At 39.3% G+C, this 19,689-nt stretch overlaps 1 protein-coding gene across 1 annotated transcript in view; it reads right to left on the bottom strand.

The window, feature by feature from the left end:
- The window catches only part of GALNTL6 (polypeptide N-acetylgalactosaminyltransferase like 6), a 1,216,700-nt gene that overhangs the window by 181,437 nt on the left and 1,015,574 nt on the right, over positions 1-19,689 (bottom strand). Inside the window, exons 6-7 of the mRNA XM_027600276.2 lie at positions 7,770-7,955; positions 3,238-3,421 (exon numbers count right to left, since the gene is read on the bottom strand). Of these exons, the coding sequence (XP_027456077.1) occupies positions 3,238-3,421; positions 7,770-7,955 (370 nt within the window). The remainder of the gene's footprint in view (positions 1-3,237; positions 3,422-7,769; positions 7,956-19,689) is intronic.

The raw sequence follows: 19,689 nt of genomic DNA, 5'->3' as shown, positions 1-19,689 counted from the left end.
GGAATAAGGAAACTTTATAAATCCACAAATAAGAATTTCCTTAAAGCATCACATCATGATATAAGCCATCAGAAAGGGGGCAGGTACTGCATTCTTTTTTTCAGAAGACAAGAATGTTTTCAGATGTATTCAATCCAATTAGAATTGTGATTGCCATATAATAATTTGAACTATGAATATTGCATTTTCTCTCACATTCTAGGAGCAGTTTGTCTGAAAACCAGATCCCTTTGCAAATGTAAGTAAATCTTTTTCTTAGTGTTTGAAGTTATCTGCAAGTTTTCCTTTTCCTCCTTAGTCAGACTGTGGAGGATCTTGATTCCCATTTTAGGAAGTTGATAGATTCTGAATTCTTCTGACCATGTAACCTATATTGAGAAATACAGTTTATACCTTGACCCATATATGCATTATAACTGAAGCCAAGTATTTGAGAAATAACACTTATACTTATGCATTGGTATAATACCCTGAAATTTTCAATTCCATTCATTAATAATTACTGTTCATGCCCCACTAATTTCACAGAATTTGCAGATGAGAAAAACCCACTACCATAGTCAGTAGTTAGTTGCTGGAAACTGAAATAATGACAGAATAAAGAGAGAATGGAGGTTTTGCCACTTAAGGCATTCTATAAGCTAGTTACAGAAAGATAAAGTTTGCATATATACTGCATGAAAAGTCCTGGGGTTTGCAATGCATTTACATATTCCTCTTCACTTCCTTTCTTCTTGTCTTTTCAGCCTCCTCTCCCCGCCTCCCAGAGAAAACCACACACCCCTGACAGAAGCCACCCGAAACATGAAAGTCCATATGAGAGATATTTAGATAGACTGCATTCACTGTGTATCTTAAAGCTTTACATCTAGAGAAGCAAGTTTTAGCCTAAAGCACGTCTGTCTGTTTACGAACACCTTCAGGTGACTATGAAGATAATGGAATTGCTGATACACTGCTCATAGCTGCTTGGGTAACCATTCTTTTATTATCAGGAAGGCAAATGCAATTTTTAAGATCAAAGTGGACATCTCTTGGAAGCTCCATTTATTACAAAAGGCTAAAGTGTCCACATTCCTAGGAATCAAAGGGACTGAAAAGCCAGAACAGCAGTAGTATTCAAGAGGCGAATGCAATTTTTGACAGAGAGCAACCACCGAAGTCGGTGACAGGAACAGGAAGTAATTTAATTCTGAAAGTTACCAACTCTGCAAGCTCTGGGGTTAAGCAAGGTGCCTGATATGGTGATTACCACAGCCAGGGTCTGCCTGACACACCATTTCGGCTGCCAGTGCAGGAACTGAGAATACTTTCATAATTTTCACCATCTGAGATTCCCTTGGTACCATTTTGAACCCATTTCTGCCGAGAACAGGAGCCCCACTCAGCAACTGCAGGGGAAGTAAAGTAGAAGGTCATTATAACCCAGGCACTGTTATAGAGTATTTGGAAAACCATCTTGGATGAATTCTAGCCCTGAAAACATGGCCACCTCAGAGAGTAGCAACCAGACTGTGGCCGTTCCCCTGTCAGCTGCCATCTAATGGCAGTTCCACCATATTTAGGGTCCTTTTGTATCCTCCCCCAAGCCCCAACCTGGCTTTAAATGCCCCATAGGCCCCTTTGCCAAGGCTTTCCAATGGTTAACTTCAGGAAAGCCTGACGAACATCTATCTCTCCAGCTGGGCCCTCTTCAAATGCTTACTGGAACTTCCACTGCTAAAGAACTTTTCTGGTAGTTTTGAATATCCTTGAAATCTTGGCCAAAGCATTTGGAAGAGTAACAACGGGCCTTTATTATTTCTTCTCAACAACTCTCCAGCCATTTCAGAGTATGAAGAGGCCTTCAGAAATTCTGGATACTTGATAAGTGTGCTTCATATTACAAAAGACATCTTTTACCTCTCCCTTTTCATCAGGCTAATGTCTTCTGAAATCCCCTCAGCATTCCTGAGAGTTTATCTTTCCAGAGACTAGAATTGCAAGAAGCATTTTCTTGATGTTTATCGCATTATTTTTTGTGGCTTAAAGGGTTAGTGTTACAGAAGTGGTTTTTATACTTGGGAGCTTCACCACTGCAAACTTTTTACTGCCCATATTATTAACGAAAAGACAATATTGATTTTAACACATTTTAAACAGACCCTTAGAAAGTATGCAAAGCCTCAATCACAGACATTCTTCTTGTCCTAAGAAAAAATATATGATAGTTTTATTTATTTATTTATTTGTTTGTTTATTTATTTTATTTATTTGAGAGAGAGAATGAGAGATAGCACGAGAGGGAAGAGGGTCAGAGGGAGAAGCAGACTCCCCGCCGAGCAGGGAGCCCGATGTGGGACTCGATCCCGGGACTCCAGGATCATGACCTGAGCCGAAGGCAGTCGCTTAACCACCTGAGCCACCCAGGCGCCCTATGATAGTTTTAAATTTATGAAAACTTTAATGTGATCAAAAGGATACAGCTGGAGGAATAGATAATAATATGCCTTGAGGAATCTCTGGGCTGACTTTTGGAGGAAGTTCACCATTCACCATTAATGGTCCTAAGAGTTGGGCAAACTAAGCTAAATATATACATTTTTTTCTTTTTCTTGACATGCACAATTCTCATGTCCACACTGAAAAAATAAAGAACTTAACTTTGTAGAGACCAATAGATTATTGTAAATTCTTATCTATATAGAATTTAAATTAATGGCAGGGTTATCAAAGATTATTTATGCCAGGTATATCATTTGATTGAACTCCCCAAGTTTAAGTTATGGGAGCACCTACTCAGAAACACCACCTTTCCTCATAATTCCCAACAGGGTGTAAACAGAGCTTAAATACTCTTTCATATTTTATATCATTTAAAGTAAAATCGTTAATTTAAATGATTCTTTAGGGAAAAGGCAAAAGAACAAAGAGAACTGAAAAGAGGAAGAGAACATCTGAGAGAACATCTACAAGGAGAATAAGCATTTTCAGGGAACTCTACCTTTTCCTGATTCTCACATCTGCACACTTCCTCTGATGCTTAGCAAAGTTTGACAAGGGATGATCCATGTATTCGGTGCAGCTTGTAATTTGCTACAACTTGTAGGTCTGACTTTTCTCCACGGTGCGGATACTGTTGCCACCTGTTTTCATCCATTTTATTAGAGATAATTATCCTCATGGGTCCCAAGTTGATACACCTGAAATTAGTTACCTGCCCTCTCTCCCGAGGCCCCTCCCTCAGCCGCTACTCACTCGAAAGGGTCGCTGGGATCTGCCCTCTGGAGCTCTGGAGGGATGGGGATCCTTTTGTAGTACATTTCCCAGTCGAAGGCCCCTCGCATGGCATCCCCAGCTTGTGCCTCATACCCAAAGTGATTGTGGTCAATGACATCGATCATGGGGCACACGATGGTTTTGTGGTTTAGTGCAATTTGGTCTGAAAAATGAAAGCACAAAATAGGAAATGACATGCCCGCCGAGGCCATCTATCATTTTTCAGCAAAGAGAAGCCTACAGATCCTTCCTAATGCAGGGATGCTGTTTGCAGCCTGGTTTCCTGTCGTTGTTAGGGCGCTTTGTGAAATCTCTTCCAAGGCTGGACTTAATGTGATGGGACAGTGATTAGGTACAATTAGTGTTGTCGTATTTTCCTTTAAGAAAGTTATGTCCCAGAGAGACTTGCAGAAGTCCATTTAGCTCTACCTCTGTCACATTTTTGCTCTGACCTGTCCCCAATCTGTCATTTTATAGTGCATCCAACATGCGTGGAGTATAAACAGTACTTGTGTTCCTTCAAGCATACAGTGGGAGCTTGCTGAGAAAATACCGTCCTGCTTTCTGGAGGTTCCAAAATGTAAATATTTAACTTCATGATTCTTTTTTTTTTTTAGCCTCTAATCTTAGGATGGTCATGATGGCTGCTCTCTGCTAAATGCTGATAGATCACACAGAGAATTCTTTGCTCTTAGGCTTACCAGAGATTTTGCCATGTTCTATTTGGCTACTGTCCTTTGATATAGACTCTGTTTATCAAAGCTATACAGTTTTATCTTTTCTCATTCTAACCAAAAATATTTTAGCTGGCCTGATACTACGGTTCCTATTCCTGCTACTATCACATTTTTGAGCAACTGCCAAGTGATTTACACTCTTGCTACTTCTCATGCTCCCAGCAACCCCGTAAGGGTGGCTACTATCGTCATTCTCAATTTACGAATGAGGATACCGAGCTCAGAGAAGCTAAATAACTTGTCAAGGGTCACTCATCTTTTGATAGCAAAACCCAGGTTGCAGCTCCTGCTTAACAGACCAATCCTAAGGCCCGGGGTCTTTCCAGTTCTCCATGGGGCTTCTTGTGTGATATCTTTTTCAGTTCCAACTCCTTCCTTTTCCATGTAGATAGTATTATGGTGAGACTTCAGCAGCACAGGGAATTGGCGTTTATACACTTTGCCTCACCTGGAACAGCTACAGGTGATGGAGAGTTGACTGTTGAACAACAAGAGCTTGAACTGCGCAGGTCCACTTACAGATTTTTTTTTGATACAGTACAGTGCTGTAAATGTATTTTCTCTTCCTTATGATTTTCTTAATAACATTCCATTCTCTAGCTTAGGTGATTGTGAGAGTACAGTATATAGTACATAATACCATACACAGTAAGTGTCAGTTGACTGTTTCTGTGATTGGTAAGGCTTCTGGTTGACAGCAGGCTATTGGTAGTGAAATTTTTGGGGAGTCCAGAGTGACACGTGAATTTTTGCGCAGGGTGCTGGTGCCCCTAACCCCTGTGTTGTTTAAGGGGCCAACCATATTTTCTCCCCAGGAATGTGCACTCAGTTGGTATTTATTATAACAAGTATATTGTCTGACAGAACTTTTAAGTATGAACATCTGCTTTCTGGTTATTTGGACCATCTGATGTGGCATGTGGAATAAAATACATTTAAATATCTTAAAAAACATATCTTTTAGAAATAATGAGGTTTGGTTATTTCAGTATTATTATTTGGTGGCCCTGATAAGGCAGGGTGGGGAAGCCACAGAATCCTGTAGAAGATGTCTCCTGCATATTTATATACCTGCCTGCCCCTCCCTCCCTCCCTTTCTTCTTTCCTTCCTTCCTTCCTTCCTTCCTTCCTTCCTTCCTTCCTTCCTTCCTTCCTTCCTTCCTTCCTTCCTCCTTCTTTCCTTCCTTCCCTCCAATTCAACAGCTATTTACTGAGTAGAAATTATATGCCTGCCACTGTTCTAGGTTCTGGGAACACAGCAGTGAAGACCAACCACAAAAATCCCTGTCTTTAGCAATGGAACAAAGACAATCAATATACATAATAAATCTGAATTACATAGTGCGTTTGAAGGTGAGAAATGTGGTAGAAAGAAGATAAAACAGGGCAAGGGGAGTATGGAATGCTGGTATGTGGCAAGGTAAACAGCATGGCCCCAGGAGGCTTCTGATAGCCTGGAGCTTACCTTCGTATTATTTCAGCTAATTGGTAGACAGAGAGACCTTTAGCACTATTTCAGGTGATTCTTCAGCAAGCGCCCTATGAGCATCCATTTTCACCTGGGAAAGTCTTATAATGGGTTTTAATCTTTATCTAAGTGGTGTTTCCCCATAGATGTCTTTGGCAGAGGAGGCATCATTGCTGTGTCCAAAATATCTCTCCTAGCACCTTGGCAGGTATTTCAGTATTAAGGTTTCAGTGACTTTCTTCAATCAAATTCAGAATCAGGTTGATTTACAAGTTCCTTGACCAACGAGGAGTCCCAAGGTGACCCAAAGAGAATGAGTCTGTTAAATTAACTGTCAACTTTCCCTTCAAATTTCTTTTCAGCTCTCATCCAGCTGTTCTAGCTTAGGGTGAAAGCAGCATGACTAATTTTTCATCTAAGGCTTGTGCCTACATTTCAATTTCCAGGGATCAAACAAACAGACTCTTAATGGGAAATTGAAATTCAGGTATAATCCCAAGGTGAAAAATGAACCAAGAAACTGTGTGGCTCCGCCAGTTTTTTCATTTTGGATGATGTGTCAGGACACTGATAGAGGAAAATAAAAAAAGATAGTGATCCTGAGCTTGAATCATTTCTTATCCATCAGGCCTACAGGAAATGAAATGCTTTAATGAGAAAAAGTGGGTTTTTTTTTTATTTTATCTCTCTCCTTTTTTTTTTCCCCTGTTAGATTCATATGAACAATCAGAGGCTGGATAATTGGCATTTAGGATTGCTTTGGTTATAAATAAATTAGGCCTTTTGCTGACTTCCTTGAATATTCAACACCATATAGGTCAAATTCAGTTTGCAGGAATCTCACTGTTGCTGATGAAACTCTAAATTGCTATGTCCTTGGACAAGGTACTTTTAATTAAAAGCTCAGAGGAGTCTCTGGCCATAGGAGCACCGAGACATTCCTGTTGATTACGATGGCTGGGCAGTCGTCTGTGTAGGTGTGTGTGGATTGGGTGATGCGGTGGGGTATTAGTTGCTGGTCATTTCCTGTCTTAAATCCTACACAGTTTCAATTGATTTCCCCCCCCCACATCTTTTACTAATGGACCTTTGCTGGTTCTAGCTGAAATCCTACACAGTGGTCAATAGAAATCATTCTTTCTGAGGCAGCTTATTGTAAAGGCCATTTTTACTGGCTTTAGCTCCAAGGCCAGGGATATAGTTACAATAAAAGTTGATTTAGCGAAATCTGGAAGAATAAGAAGGAGTACAGTATGTGCACACCGAGAACTTTTAGAAACTTTTTTTTTAGGCTGGCAATTTATTCCTCATCCACTACTGGACTTTATATCAGACTTCATGGTGAAATAAAAAACAAAATAGTCAAGCTCCAACTGAGCCACACATGTGTTTTCTAGCTTGGATGACTCTTAGTTCTTTCATGTTTCTAACAGTTCAAGGGTGATGTGACAGAGAGGCTTCTTCTTTCCCAACTCTGAGCCATATTGTGAGCATTAGAGATGTTTCATCTGGATAGGAGCTCTGAGTGTTTGAGGGGGTCCTCTGTAAATTTGGGGGGTTATATATTTAGGGCTCTAGACCCGTGCCAGAAGTGGAAAGGAGAACTGGCATTACAGATTCATGAAAATGTCAGGGCACTTGCACTTGAACTGTATTCTTGGGCTGAATAATTTTCTTTCCTCATTTCTTAGCAGTTCTATAATAATTGTTAAACTGTGTGTGTGTTTTAATCTTACTGTATATAGTGTCTTTTCTTAAGATCTTATTTATTAATTTATTTGTCAGAGAGAGAGCGAGAGCACAAGCAGGGGGAGTGGGAGAGGGAGAAGCAGACTCCCCGCTGAGCAGGGAGCCCGATGTGGGGCTCGATCCCAGGACCCCAGGATCATGACCTGAGCTGAAGACAGACGCTTAACTGACTAAGCCACCCAGGTGTCCTGAGATAGTGTTTTTAAGTACTTTTTTCTTTAGTATTTACCTAGCCACTATAAGTACAATAAAGGAGAATGTCTAAACTAAATGAAACCATTTCAAACCTTAAGTTAGAGTGCAGTTGGTAGTATCTAAAATGGCAATTTTAATGCAGTTTTCTAGTTACCTATTTGTCCTCAGCTGTGGTTAAGACAGAATTCAAGGCTATCACTTGATAGGTAAGTGTTACCTATCAAGGTAAAAACTGTTGAAGGGATCTCTTGCCTTTGTTGATTGCAAACTGAATAGAAGGGAGCCACACACTCCCTCTGAAGGAGGGCAGTTCCCCAGGCCCTGCTGGTCCCCAGAAGGCCACCCTCAGTATGCGTACTCACTAAGGAGCGGGGGCAGCCAGTTCACATTGACCTCGCAGTGGGAGTCCAGGAACGTCAGGACTTCTCCTCTGGCCATAGATGCCCCCAAGAGGCGGGTCCGGATGAGCCCTTCCCTTTTCTTGGTGCGAACAATCCTTACTTTGGAAAATCGGGCCATGTATTCTTCTAACTTATCCTTCAAGTGTTCTAGGAATGAAGCAGAGAATGTAGAGAAAGAACACAAAACATTAATTGCAACAGAATTATCCGGGGGTGTTTATGCATTAAGTGCACGTGAATGATGAATCCAAGCTTACAGACATTTTTCTCCTCTCTTCATCTCGAGGGGAGACACTAATAAGATTTTAGGCCCACAGGTTTTTTTACTTTGTACTTTCCAAAAAGCTTCCTAAACTGCAAATACTGCCCTTTGTTTGAACGGTAGAAGACACAGACCCACGAGAGCTGTGCCATGAGATTACTGCCAGCCAGCTGCCAAGGGCTTAATCCTGGCCAGCATTCGCCACAATGGGCACTGGCCCTCTGGTTCCCGCTGTGTAAAGTCAGATGAACATTCCAGCATCTGAGCTTTTTTCAACAAGAGGGCTCTTTCCAGCAAAGCCATGTCTAGTTTCTGTGTCTTGAAAATAACATATGTAAAACCACAAGAAAAAAATTATATCTCTCAGATCAACAAGAACCGAACAGATTTTCCCCCCACGGGGTAATAGCAAACTAATAAAGACGTTCAGTATCTGGCTTCTGATTTGAAGTGTAAAAGTGACTGACTTGCTGTTAAAATTAGATGTGAAAAGGGGAAGGTGGATAGGTACTACACAATCATTTTGAACTTAGCTATTTAAGATTAGAAAACAAAAATTTGAGAATGTCTCTTCGCCTAATTAAAAACAAACTGTGGGAACCAAATTGAATCAGATAGTTTATTTACAGAGAGAGAAGATCTCCTCCTGGCTGTTATAAGATATATCAATATCTTAGATCTTTAGTGCCGAATACGTGTGTTTGGTGTCTTTCTGTGGAATTTGTACTCATATAATCTACATCCCGTGCTTTCGCTCTCTCATATCTAAAGCATTAGGAGGGCTTTGCTGGAGTTTCTAACAAGGAACATCTAATAGTCACAGAAACAGAATCTTAGTATGCAGTGTGTTCTGTAGGTCCATTTTCAAACTTTCTCTGCATGTGTGCAATCAAAGGCGATATTATTATTAAGTCTCCTCCTATGATCTGTAGCAATAGGGATTCACATAAGGATTTATGATTCCCTTCCCTGCGATCCAATTTAACAGATGTCAGAATTACTCATGTTGGAATTTTATACATAAGCCTTTATTTTTATTTTCATTTCTTCCTATTAATGTTAGTGTTTTAAAAAAAAAATCTCAAATTCCAGGGCACCAGGGTGGCTCAGTTGGTTAAATGTCTGACTCCTAATTTTGGCTCAGGTCATAATCTCAGGGTGGTGAGATCCAGCCCTGCTTTGGGCTCCTCACTGAGCATGGAGCCTGCTTAAGATTTTCTCTCTCCCTCTCCCTTTTGCCCCTCCCTCTGTTGTGAGTGCATGTGCTCGCATGCTCTCTCTCTTTCAAAAAAAAAAATCTTGGGGGGCCTTGTGCCTCAGTCATTAAGCGTCTGCCTTCGGCTCAGGTCATGATCCCAGGGTTCTGGGATCGAGCCCTGCCTCGGGCTCCCTGCTCCACGGGAAGCCTGCTTCTCCCTCTCCTACTCCCCCTGCTTGTGTTCCCTCTCTCGCTGTGTCTCTCTCTGTCAAATAAATAAATAACATCTTTAAAAAATAATCTCAATTTCCATTTTTTTCTGACTGCCCGTAACTAGGCTTTACAAATAGATCAAGTAAAAAATTACTTAGTTTTCTGATTTTTCCTATGAAAGAATACTGGTGGGGGTCTTTCACAAGAGTGTTTTAGCACAAAATAGGTTTCCTTCTATTTTGTTCTCCCTGTAATGAACAGAGCTATAGAGATCAGACTACAGAAAGCAAAGATTACAGATTTGGAGTCAGAATAGACCTAGGTGGGAGGTCAGTACCAGTGAAATATATGAATATATATAAAATATATTCTCTTACCCTGAATTTCCTCACCTACAATATACAGGGAATTTCTCCTCTTAGAGTGTGGTGGGGTGGGTCCGGCGTTTGGTCAGAGACCTCACAGCGCTTGTTCAGTAAATATTCACTAAGTCAATAATTGGAGACCTCCTAAGTCGTATGTAGTTATGAAGGGAAACAACAGCATTTCTAACTGAAGAAATGCCTTTGAATGCTCAGCCTGAAAGATGAAAAATTTGGAATTTTTATTTCTTGGTGAGATTTTGATAATTCTTCATCTTCTATTTATTGAAAATTTAAAGAATGAAAGGTTTTGGCCAGCAATAAATGAACACAAATAACTTTATGGCCGTATCGCAGGTTCTCAACAGAAAGACTGGCTCCCAAGTGTCTCTGTCTCTTTAAGACAGATGTGCTATGCCAAAGGCCTACCTTCTGCCCCTCTCCTCTTTGCTTACCCCTTCCCTGCTCCCCTCTGTGCAAGCTGCAGAGAAGATTCCAAAGGGCTGCACAACACAGTGCCACCTGTGAATAAGACCGGAGCTTACTAACTTGTTAGGGAAATAAAGCAGAGACCTGCATCTCAGGTGTGCAATCAGAGGCAATGAGTAAGTGGCAAGTGATCAATCCCAGAGCTCTCTATATGCCAGTCTCGAAAGGCTTGCATTTGGTCAGGGTTTCTCACATAAACGTTTAAGAAGATGCCATATCTCGTTACTGTAATTTATTCAGGCTCTGAAATCCTTCTGTCTCTCCAACGTACGAACAACTGTCATTCTATAAGTTTATTTGTAAACTGATTGTTTGGACCACAGAAACATAGTGTCTCCTGGAAACGGTGTCACAACAGTCATTGGGGATGGAAAAGAGTGAACATTTGTTAAACCCACCAAAACAGTGTTTGTTTGTGTTCTTTCATTAAGCCTCACTGTTCTTTGGCAAGTACCACTGTGAGTACGGTCTTGGTCTTGGCGGTCTGGGCTGCAGGTACTTCTTTCCTCCCTGACCCCAAGGTTAACAGGGCCTCTTGGGGAGGACTAACTCTCTGTAGCTGCATATCAAGAAATGGTTCTAGAAGACAGCCACTTCCCAGGTGGTCTAACTTGGGAATCAAAGGGTTGTTGCTCACCTGGGAGTGGTTGTCCCAACTTTGGGTTTAGATTTCCCTACTTTTTAGTTTATACGAAATTCTCTGAAACTCAGCAGAGGACTATCTCTACATGTCTCCTTTCCCTCTATACACTATCGGATTCTGTGTATTTTTCTCTGATCAAAGCTCATTTTAAAGTATGAAAAGAATTGTATGGTATGAATCCACAAAGCACAAAGGGTTTGACCCCAAATAGAGTCCCCTAATTGTTCAAATCAATTCTTTTAGTTTGAACTTTGCAGTAATCATTAAATTGCTTTGCCTCAGAATAATGATCTGGTTGACTGCCCTTGTGAAGGGTCCATTCTCTTTCAGTAGTTCAGACGTAATTTCTAATTACCCATGACTCACAATGAAGACAGGTATCATCAGTCTAATTAGCAAATTAGACTCTCATACAGTGGAATTACTGGGGATGGTGGAGATGGCTTTAAGAACATTTTGTATTTCTTTTATATGAACAATTTCTAGATTCATTTCTAAAATATTATTAAAATGATTTTAAACATGGTTTTATAGGATTTCAATTCAAGCATAGTATCTTTGAAGATCCCTTTGGAGCTTTAATTTTAAGTAATGACAGGAGGATTTATGGTATTTTTATAAAGCAGGCAGATTTCTTTAGGGACTATGAGACATTTGGGGAACCAGAAAATATAAGACCACTAGTTAAAACCCACTGAGTGGTATCCTGATGACCTGGACAAGTGAACACAACTTCAAATATGCCAGTTTTTGCCAGGGTTTATTGTGTCATTGTCGGGCAATAGGGAATGGAAAGTTGTACTCAAGTGAAATTTTGGTGTCTTGCTACTGTGAATATTAAATTTAGCAGTTTTCTCAATGAATTTTCCTCTTTTTCTAGAGATTTCACTTATGCTCCATGAACTTATATGGAGAATCTACCATTCACTTGTATATTTAATGTTAGGGGTAGCAACTAAACACTAAGAAAATCAACTTCATTGATTTGCACAGTCAAGAGTTGAGGACATGGGTTCTAGCCATGTTGCTGACTGGCCACATGTCTTTGGGTGGGTCACCACACCCCATTTAACCTCATTTGCCTTAGCTATGAGGAAGGAAATATGCCCAAATGGTCTTAAATATTTCTTCTAGTTCTATGATTCTATGGTTTCCCCCTGAATTTTTACTTACAGAGTAGATCTAACCCTATCAAGTACCTAGTTTTTTCACAAAAGCATCCTAATGGTTGGTATTTTGGTGTTTCTTTGAGCTATGTCTCATTTTTGAAAGCAAGAGTCAAATCAAAATAGAGCTAACGCATATCAAAGATTTAGTCAAAAAGCAAACTCCAGGGTATTTTCTTTGGTCAATACAGCATCTGTCTAATCTCCTGCGGTTCACTGTTTGTAAGACTGTTACTGATGTCAAAATAATGATTTTGAAGCACCGTAAGTTCATCAAAGATTTAGGTCTGTTCAATAAGTTATGTTTATTATGTCAGAAAAATATAGTAACAGAGTTTAGACAGCTTTTTAGACTACCTCTGATTAACTGTTCCCGAAGGGACAATCTAGTGACTATCAGTATTATAGAACATGGCCAGTGTGTCCCAAGTGGAGGACCAACCAAAGGCCAAGCAAACAGCTGCCCTGTCTCAGTGGCTTTACTGAGGCTCAGCAGCTTGTTATTCAGCTCCTTCCATCTCCTTTGAATTCCCTAATTTACATCCCAAGGGGAGAGCAAGAGGGGCAAGGAGACACTATTTATCTGGAGATAGGGATTTCTATATTTAATTATATACCTATGGAGATGAAATGTCTTTGATGTGTATACTTTGGTGTTGGCAAAATGTAGTAGAGCATGACTTTAAGATCATATAGAATATGTGCTAGTTGTTATGAGTTTTTTTTTTTTTAAGATTTTATTTATTTGAGAGAGAGAGATTGAGAACAAGCAGGCTGAGGGGCAGAGGGAGAGGGAGAAATAGACCTACTGCTGAGCAGAGAGTCTGATGCGGGGCTTGATCCCAGGACCCTGGGATCATGACCTGAGCCGAAGGCAGACGCTTAACCGACTGAGCCACCCAGATGCCCCTAGTTGTTATGAGTTCTGAAATGTAATAGAATATAAATATGTAGTAACATAAATATCTTCCTTTTCTGCTTAATCCTCACAACACAAACATACTGTTAAGTACAGCACTTAGTATTCTGGATAATTTGAGGTTATATCAGAGTGATAAGAAGTACTTCACCATTAGAGAATATATCTTTCTATTTTTTAATCCACTTGGCATATGTCATGTGTATATTTTAACCCAAAGTGGCAATGTTCAGAATAACTCTCTATACAGCAGGGCCTGTAGAGACTTTTTCTACAGTCTTTACACAGAAGAAACACAGGCATACCTCAGAGATATTGGAGGTTGGGTTCCAAACCACCACAGAAAAAACAAAATTGCAGTAAGGCAAGTCACAGGAATTTTTTTGGTTTCTGAGTGCATATACAAGTTTTATTTACACTACACTGTAGTCTATTAAGTAGGCAATAGGATTATGTCTAAAAAAATGTATATACCTAGTTGAAAAATACATTATTGCTAAAAAGTGCTAACCCTTAGTGAATTGTTATCTTTTTGCTGGTGGAGGATCTTGCCTCAATGTTGACGGCTGTTAACTAATTGGGGTGGTGGTTGCTGAAGCCTGGGGTGGCTGTGGCAATTTTTTCTATAAGACAACAGTGAGGTTTGCTGCAACAGTTGACTCTTCTTTCCACAACCCATTTCACCAGAGCATGTGATATTGTTTGCTAACATTTTACCCACAGTAGAACTTCATTCAAAATTGGAGTCAAACCTCTCAAACTCTGCTGCTTCAACTAAGTTTATGTAGTATTCTAAATGCTTTGTTGTCATTTTGATAATCTTCACTGCATCCTCACCAGGAGTGGATTTTATCTCAAGAAACCACTTTCTTTGCTCATCCATAAGAAAAAACTCCTTATCTGTTCAAGTTTGATCATGGGGTAGTAGCAATCCAGTCCCATCTTCAGGCTCTACTTCTAATTCTAGTTCTCTTGCTATTTCCACTACATCTCCAATTATTTCCTCCACTGAAGTTTTGAACCCCTCAAAGCTATCCACGAGGGTTGGAATCAACTTCTTCCAAGTTCTTGTTCATGTTGATGTTTTGAACTCTTCTCATGAATCACAAATATTCTTAATGGCATCTAGTGAATCCTTTCCAGAAGGTTTTCAATTTACTTTGCCCATATTCATCAGAGGCATCACTATCTATGGCAGCTATAACCTTACAGAATGTATTTCCTAAGTAATAAGACTTGAAAATTGAAATTACTCCTTGACCTATGGACTGCAGAATGAATGTTGTATTAGCAAGCATGAAAATAGCATCAATCTCATTGCCTATCTCCATCGGAGCTCTAGGGTGACCAGGCACACTGTTAATGAGCAGCCATATTTTGAAAGAAATCTTTCTTTTTGAGCAGTGGATCTCAACAGTGGGCTTACAATATTTAGTAAACCATGTTGTAACCAGATGTATTGTCATCCAAGCTTTGTTTTTCCATTTATAGAGCACAGGCAGAGTAGGTTTAGCATAATTCTTTTTTTTTAAAAGATTTTATTTTATTTGACAGAGAGAGCACAAGCAGAGAGAGAGAGAGAGAGAGAGAGAGAGAGAGAGGGAGGGAGAAGCAGGCTCCCCGCTGAGCAAGGAGCCCGATGTGGGACTCGATCCCAGGACCCTGGGATCATGACCCGGCCCGAAGGCAGCTGCTTAACCGACTGAGCCACCCAGGCGTCCCGGTTTCAGCATAATTCTTAAGAGCTTAGGATTTGCAGAATGGTCAGTGAGCACTGGCTTCAACTTAAAATCACCAGCTGCATTAGCCCCTAACAAGAGAGTCAGCCTGTCCTTTGAAGGTTTAAAGCCAGGCACTGACTTCTCTCTAGCTATAAAAGTCTTAGATGGCATCTTTCAAGAAAAGACTGTTTCATCTACACTAAAAACCTGTTATCTAGTATAGCCACCTTCATTAATGATCTGAGCTGGATCTTCTCCATCAGCACTTGCTGAGAGAGAGGGAGAAACAGACTCCCTGCTGAGCAGGGGAGCCCGATGTGGGGCTTGATCCCAGGACCTTGATAACCTTGCACTCTTCTGTTATGGAGATGGCTTCTTTCCCTAAACCTCATGAACCAACCTCTGCTAGCTTCCAACTTTTCTTCTACCGCTTCTTCACCTCTCCCAGTCTTTATAGAATTGAAGAGCCTTGGTCTGGATCAGGCTTTGGCTTAAGGGAATGTGGTAGCTGGTTTGGTCTTCTATCTGGACCGCTCAAACTTTCTCCACATCAGCAATAAAGCTGTTTCTCTTTTGCATCATTCATGTGTTCACTGGGGTATCACCTTGAATTTTCCTTCAAGAACTTTTTTCTTTGCATTGATAAACTGTTAGATTCAAGAGGCCGAGCTTTCAGCCTATCTCAGCTTTTGACATGCCTTCCTCGATAAACTTAATCATTTCTAACTTTTGATTTGAAGTGAGAGACATGTGACTCCTTTGCCTGAACTCTTAGGATTATTAATTGGCCTAATTTCAATATTAAGGAAGCGCTCAGGGAAGAAGGAGGCCCAAGGAGAGGGAGACAATGGGGGAAGGGCTGGTCGTGGAGCAGTCAGAACACACATTTATTTATTAAATTCACTTTATATGGGTGGAATTTGTGGCACCCCAAAACAATGACAATAGTGACCTCAAAGATCACTGATCATGTAGCACTATAATAAATATAATAATAATGAAAAAGTTAGAAATATTATGAGAATTACCAAAATATGACACAGAGACACAAAGTGAGCAAGTGCTGTTGGAAAATGGCCTTGATAGACTTGTTTGATGTGGGGTTGCCACAGACTTTCCGTTTGTAAAAATATGCAGTATCTGCAAAGTGCAATAAAGTAAAGCACAATAAAAGGATGTATGCCTGTCTACAGATTTTAAGTCTCTCACTGAGCTCCAGAAAATGGTCAATCTCTTTATTTTCTGGTTGACCACACTAAACCTGTCCCTTTTGATAGCATTCAAATATAGACATTTCACATTATCTCTAGAACACAAAAAATTCAGCCAAGAAAGCAATAACATTTGTGAAGCCATATTCAATTACCTCTATTATGATTTCCACTGGGTTCTATCTCTGAATGTCCTATTTTCTATTCTTTTAACATACAAGGCCTCGGAAGTCATTTGGGAAATAGCTGGGGACACCAAACTTAAATATATAGACAAAATGTATTCCAGCTCATATAAAAAAGAAGAGACAGAATTAGAATGTCACCCTTTTGCAACCCCTAATGAACTAATGGATCAAGCTATCAATGGCTGCTAACGTCACAAAAGAAGCTACAATCACCTAGTATGTGCCTCCTAATGAAAGAACACATCACTGCCTATAAAGTATTCTTGCGAAAAGCACTGAATGAATTTGATCATGCCTTTAGATCTAAAAACCCATTTATAGGAAATAAGGATGGGAGAATATGTCAAATGGCACATCAAGGGAATAATCAGCAAAATTCAAACTATGGGAATTTCCCTGGGGCAAAAAGCTTGATTTCTTCAACAAATAGACTAAAAGGAAAAAGAAAAGAAATGAAAAGAGAATCCTAAAGATTAAAAGATTCTTAAGAAATACAGTGTATCAACCAGTCACACTGAGAGGATCTAATATGAATCCTGATTCTACAGTAGATTTGAGAAAATAAAAAGCAGTCTCTGATGTCTGGGAACTGGTCTGATGCTCACAGCAAGGCCATCTTGTCCTTTGGAGGTAACAATCCCGCAGGACATCAACACTCAACAAAGTAACTCAGAGACCATAATAAAGTGAGACAAAAACAAGATCACCATGAAACCTACAAGATACCAAATATCCCCCTTTCTCAGCTATAATGGGTGGTTGTTACTTTTGACCAATTATATTTTTATCAAGTAGTGGAAAGAATTTGAGATTGTTTTCCCCCCAAGAGATTCATTGACTCTGTGCAATCATGGGAGGAAAGAATTGGGGACACCATTCTTCACGAGTCTTTTGCATTGCTGTGTGTTTTGTGAGGGGGGCCATGACTACCATTTGTTCCAGGTTATCTTTTCAAGGATGTTTATATAGCAAATAGATGTGGAAGGCAGAGATCATGTCCTTTCCAGAAACAAAGGGCAGGTTTATTTATAAGGCTTGGAAGGTAGAGAAATTATCTCCGTCTGTATGCTTGCTTCCCATTATAAAAGATTTGAGTTCCTTAAGTTCTAGATTCCTTCACTATAATACACCAAACTGCTCTTGCATCTTCGCACACTGGCCTAGTCCCTGGGTGACCTGGGGGCAAGGGGAATTGACTCAGGCACCCTGATCATCATGTGGCATCCTGTGCTGTCGGTACTAAAGTTCATTGTCTCTGACCCAGGATTCTCATGTCTTTTGCCTCCATTAGACAATGGCAGGCTAACCTGCTAACTTGTAAGTAGAGTGAAATCTCAGATTCTTTGCAGTTCTTTACAGAGGGTTCTTTACAGATTCTTTGCAGTTCTTTACAGAGCCACTGACGAAGGGATCCTAAACACTCCATGGCAGTTTGGGAGTTTGTTGACCGGGGAGTGGAGAGAAATCTAGGGGAAGCAGTTGTTGATAATTACACATGCCAGACCATCCACTTCTGTATCAACTGGGGAATATGAACCCTGACTGGATATTAAATGACATTAAGGGATTATTAATTTTTTTTTAAGTAGTCTCCACGCCCAACAGGGGACTTGAAGTCATGATCCTGAGATCAGGAGTCGAATGCTCTACCAACTGAGCCAGTTAGGCACCCCCAGACTATCCACTTCTTTCCTTGGCACAGCCTTGCTCTGCTCAGCTGAGCTCCCCCTCCCCCCATATTTCTTTCTTGTCATTTTCTCCTCCAGTTAAATCCTTTCAGTATGGGAAAATATCTCTGTCCTCACACAAAAATGTCAGAGTTAGAAATAGTGAGTTATGTTTACCTGGAGAATTCTGATACTTTTCTCTGAGCAACTCTTAGAACCCTATGTTCCCACATAGACAACAACAGGAATGGGATACATATCAGGGTAGGGTCTTCTCTTGGCAAATAGGTAAGCCTGGATACTAGGCAAGTTCTTTGGGATCTTCTCTTTTTCACTCTTTCTCTCTCAATCTCTCTTTTTCATCCTTTGCTTAAAGAACAATTGAATTATATATTTTAAGAATAGCTTTAAATGTGTACCATATTCAGACCAACACAAAAGAAACAGAATGCCACAACACTTATTCAAATGCCCACCTCACGGCCCCTTATTGAGTAGTAAGCAGCCACAGATCTAGTGCCCATCATTTCTCCTTCTCTATATTTAGGATTGTAAATGAGTTTAAAATCTCCCATGAAATGCTCAAATATCAAAGATTATTTGTATATCTTATGAGTAAAGGCCCCAAAAGTGAAAAAAAAATTATAGGTGTCACCATATATAAAAGGTTTAAGAACACTTTCTGAAAAAACACTGTGTGCATGTGTGTGTGTGTGTGTGTGTGTATGTGTGTGTATGTCTGTGTGAGAGAAAGCCCCAGATAAAATATTTATTTTATTTGTCATCTTTCATATTTAGAGTATATTCTTTAAAATGATTTTGTAAGATAGTAAATAATAGATTACTTCATGCAAAATATTTTGACATTTTGGTAATAGCCTAAAAACTGCCTATATAAATGTATACATATACAAATACCTACACAAATGTAACATATCTGTGATGTAGTTTTCATTTCAGTTCATTTATCCAAATTTAATTTGTATATTCATTACTTATGTCATTTTTGAAAAGTTAATGTATATTTAGCTGTAACAAAAATATTTTAATTCTATTTTTCCTTTTCTGCAGTATTTTCTTAAAGACTTTGAAAACTGGTTTGTCTGATGTTTCAAATATTTCTTAAGTAATTTATACTTAGATTATATGATATTTTTCTAAGCATTTTATGTTTTTCAAAAGTCATGGTAATGGAAGGACTTCTGTGAATGAATAAAAGTAACATAATCTGAATATAATTTATAGTTTGTAATTGTTTGTTTACCTGAACCTAGAATGAGAACTTTGTATTCTAAGTTAGGACAAATAAAATTTACTGTAATGAAAAACTATTTTCTTTATATTATTTCTTCTGGTGCTGTAAGTTCTGCCTCAAAGAAGAAAAAGATATAAATGAAAACTGAGTAAAACTCAGAGGTCTTTTCTACGTAATACTGTTGTTGAGTGTTTTGAACTCACTGTAAATTTATCTATTTCAATACAATGGAAACATCTCTGCTTTTTAGTAATTTAGTAGTTTTATTAGATTTTAAACATTCTGTCTATTGCAAAGAATAGGCCATGTAGTTTAGAAGTTTCCATTTGGACCAACTACATGATAATTCAGTCTAAATGCTCAAATGTAAAAATCTTACCATTAGCAAAATAAACAGTTATTGGTTCAGTATCATACTGTTCGAACCTGAAAATATTTAAGAATTTTGCTGAAGATAGTGTTAGGCTTTAGTCTATAAATATTAGAGAATAGTTTATTTATTTATTTATTTATTTATTATTTTTTTTAAAGATTTTATTTATTTGACAGAGAGAGACACAGTGAGAGAGGGAACACAAGCAGGGGGA

Source organism: Zalophus californianus, chromosome 2 (assembly GCF_009762305.2).
Source record: "Zalophus californianus isolate mZalCal1 chromosome 2, mZalCal1.pri.v2, whole genome shotgun sequence".
NCBI classification, from domain to species: domain Eukaryota; kingdom Metazoa; phylum Chordata; class Mammalia; order Carnivora; family Otariidae; genus Zalophus; species Zalophus californianus.
The sequence above is the reverse complement of the archived record's forward strand: the minus strand, read 5'-3'. Positions and strand labels throughout refer to the sequence as shown.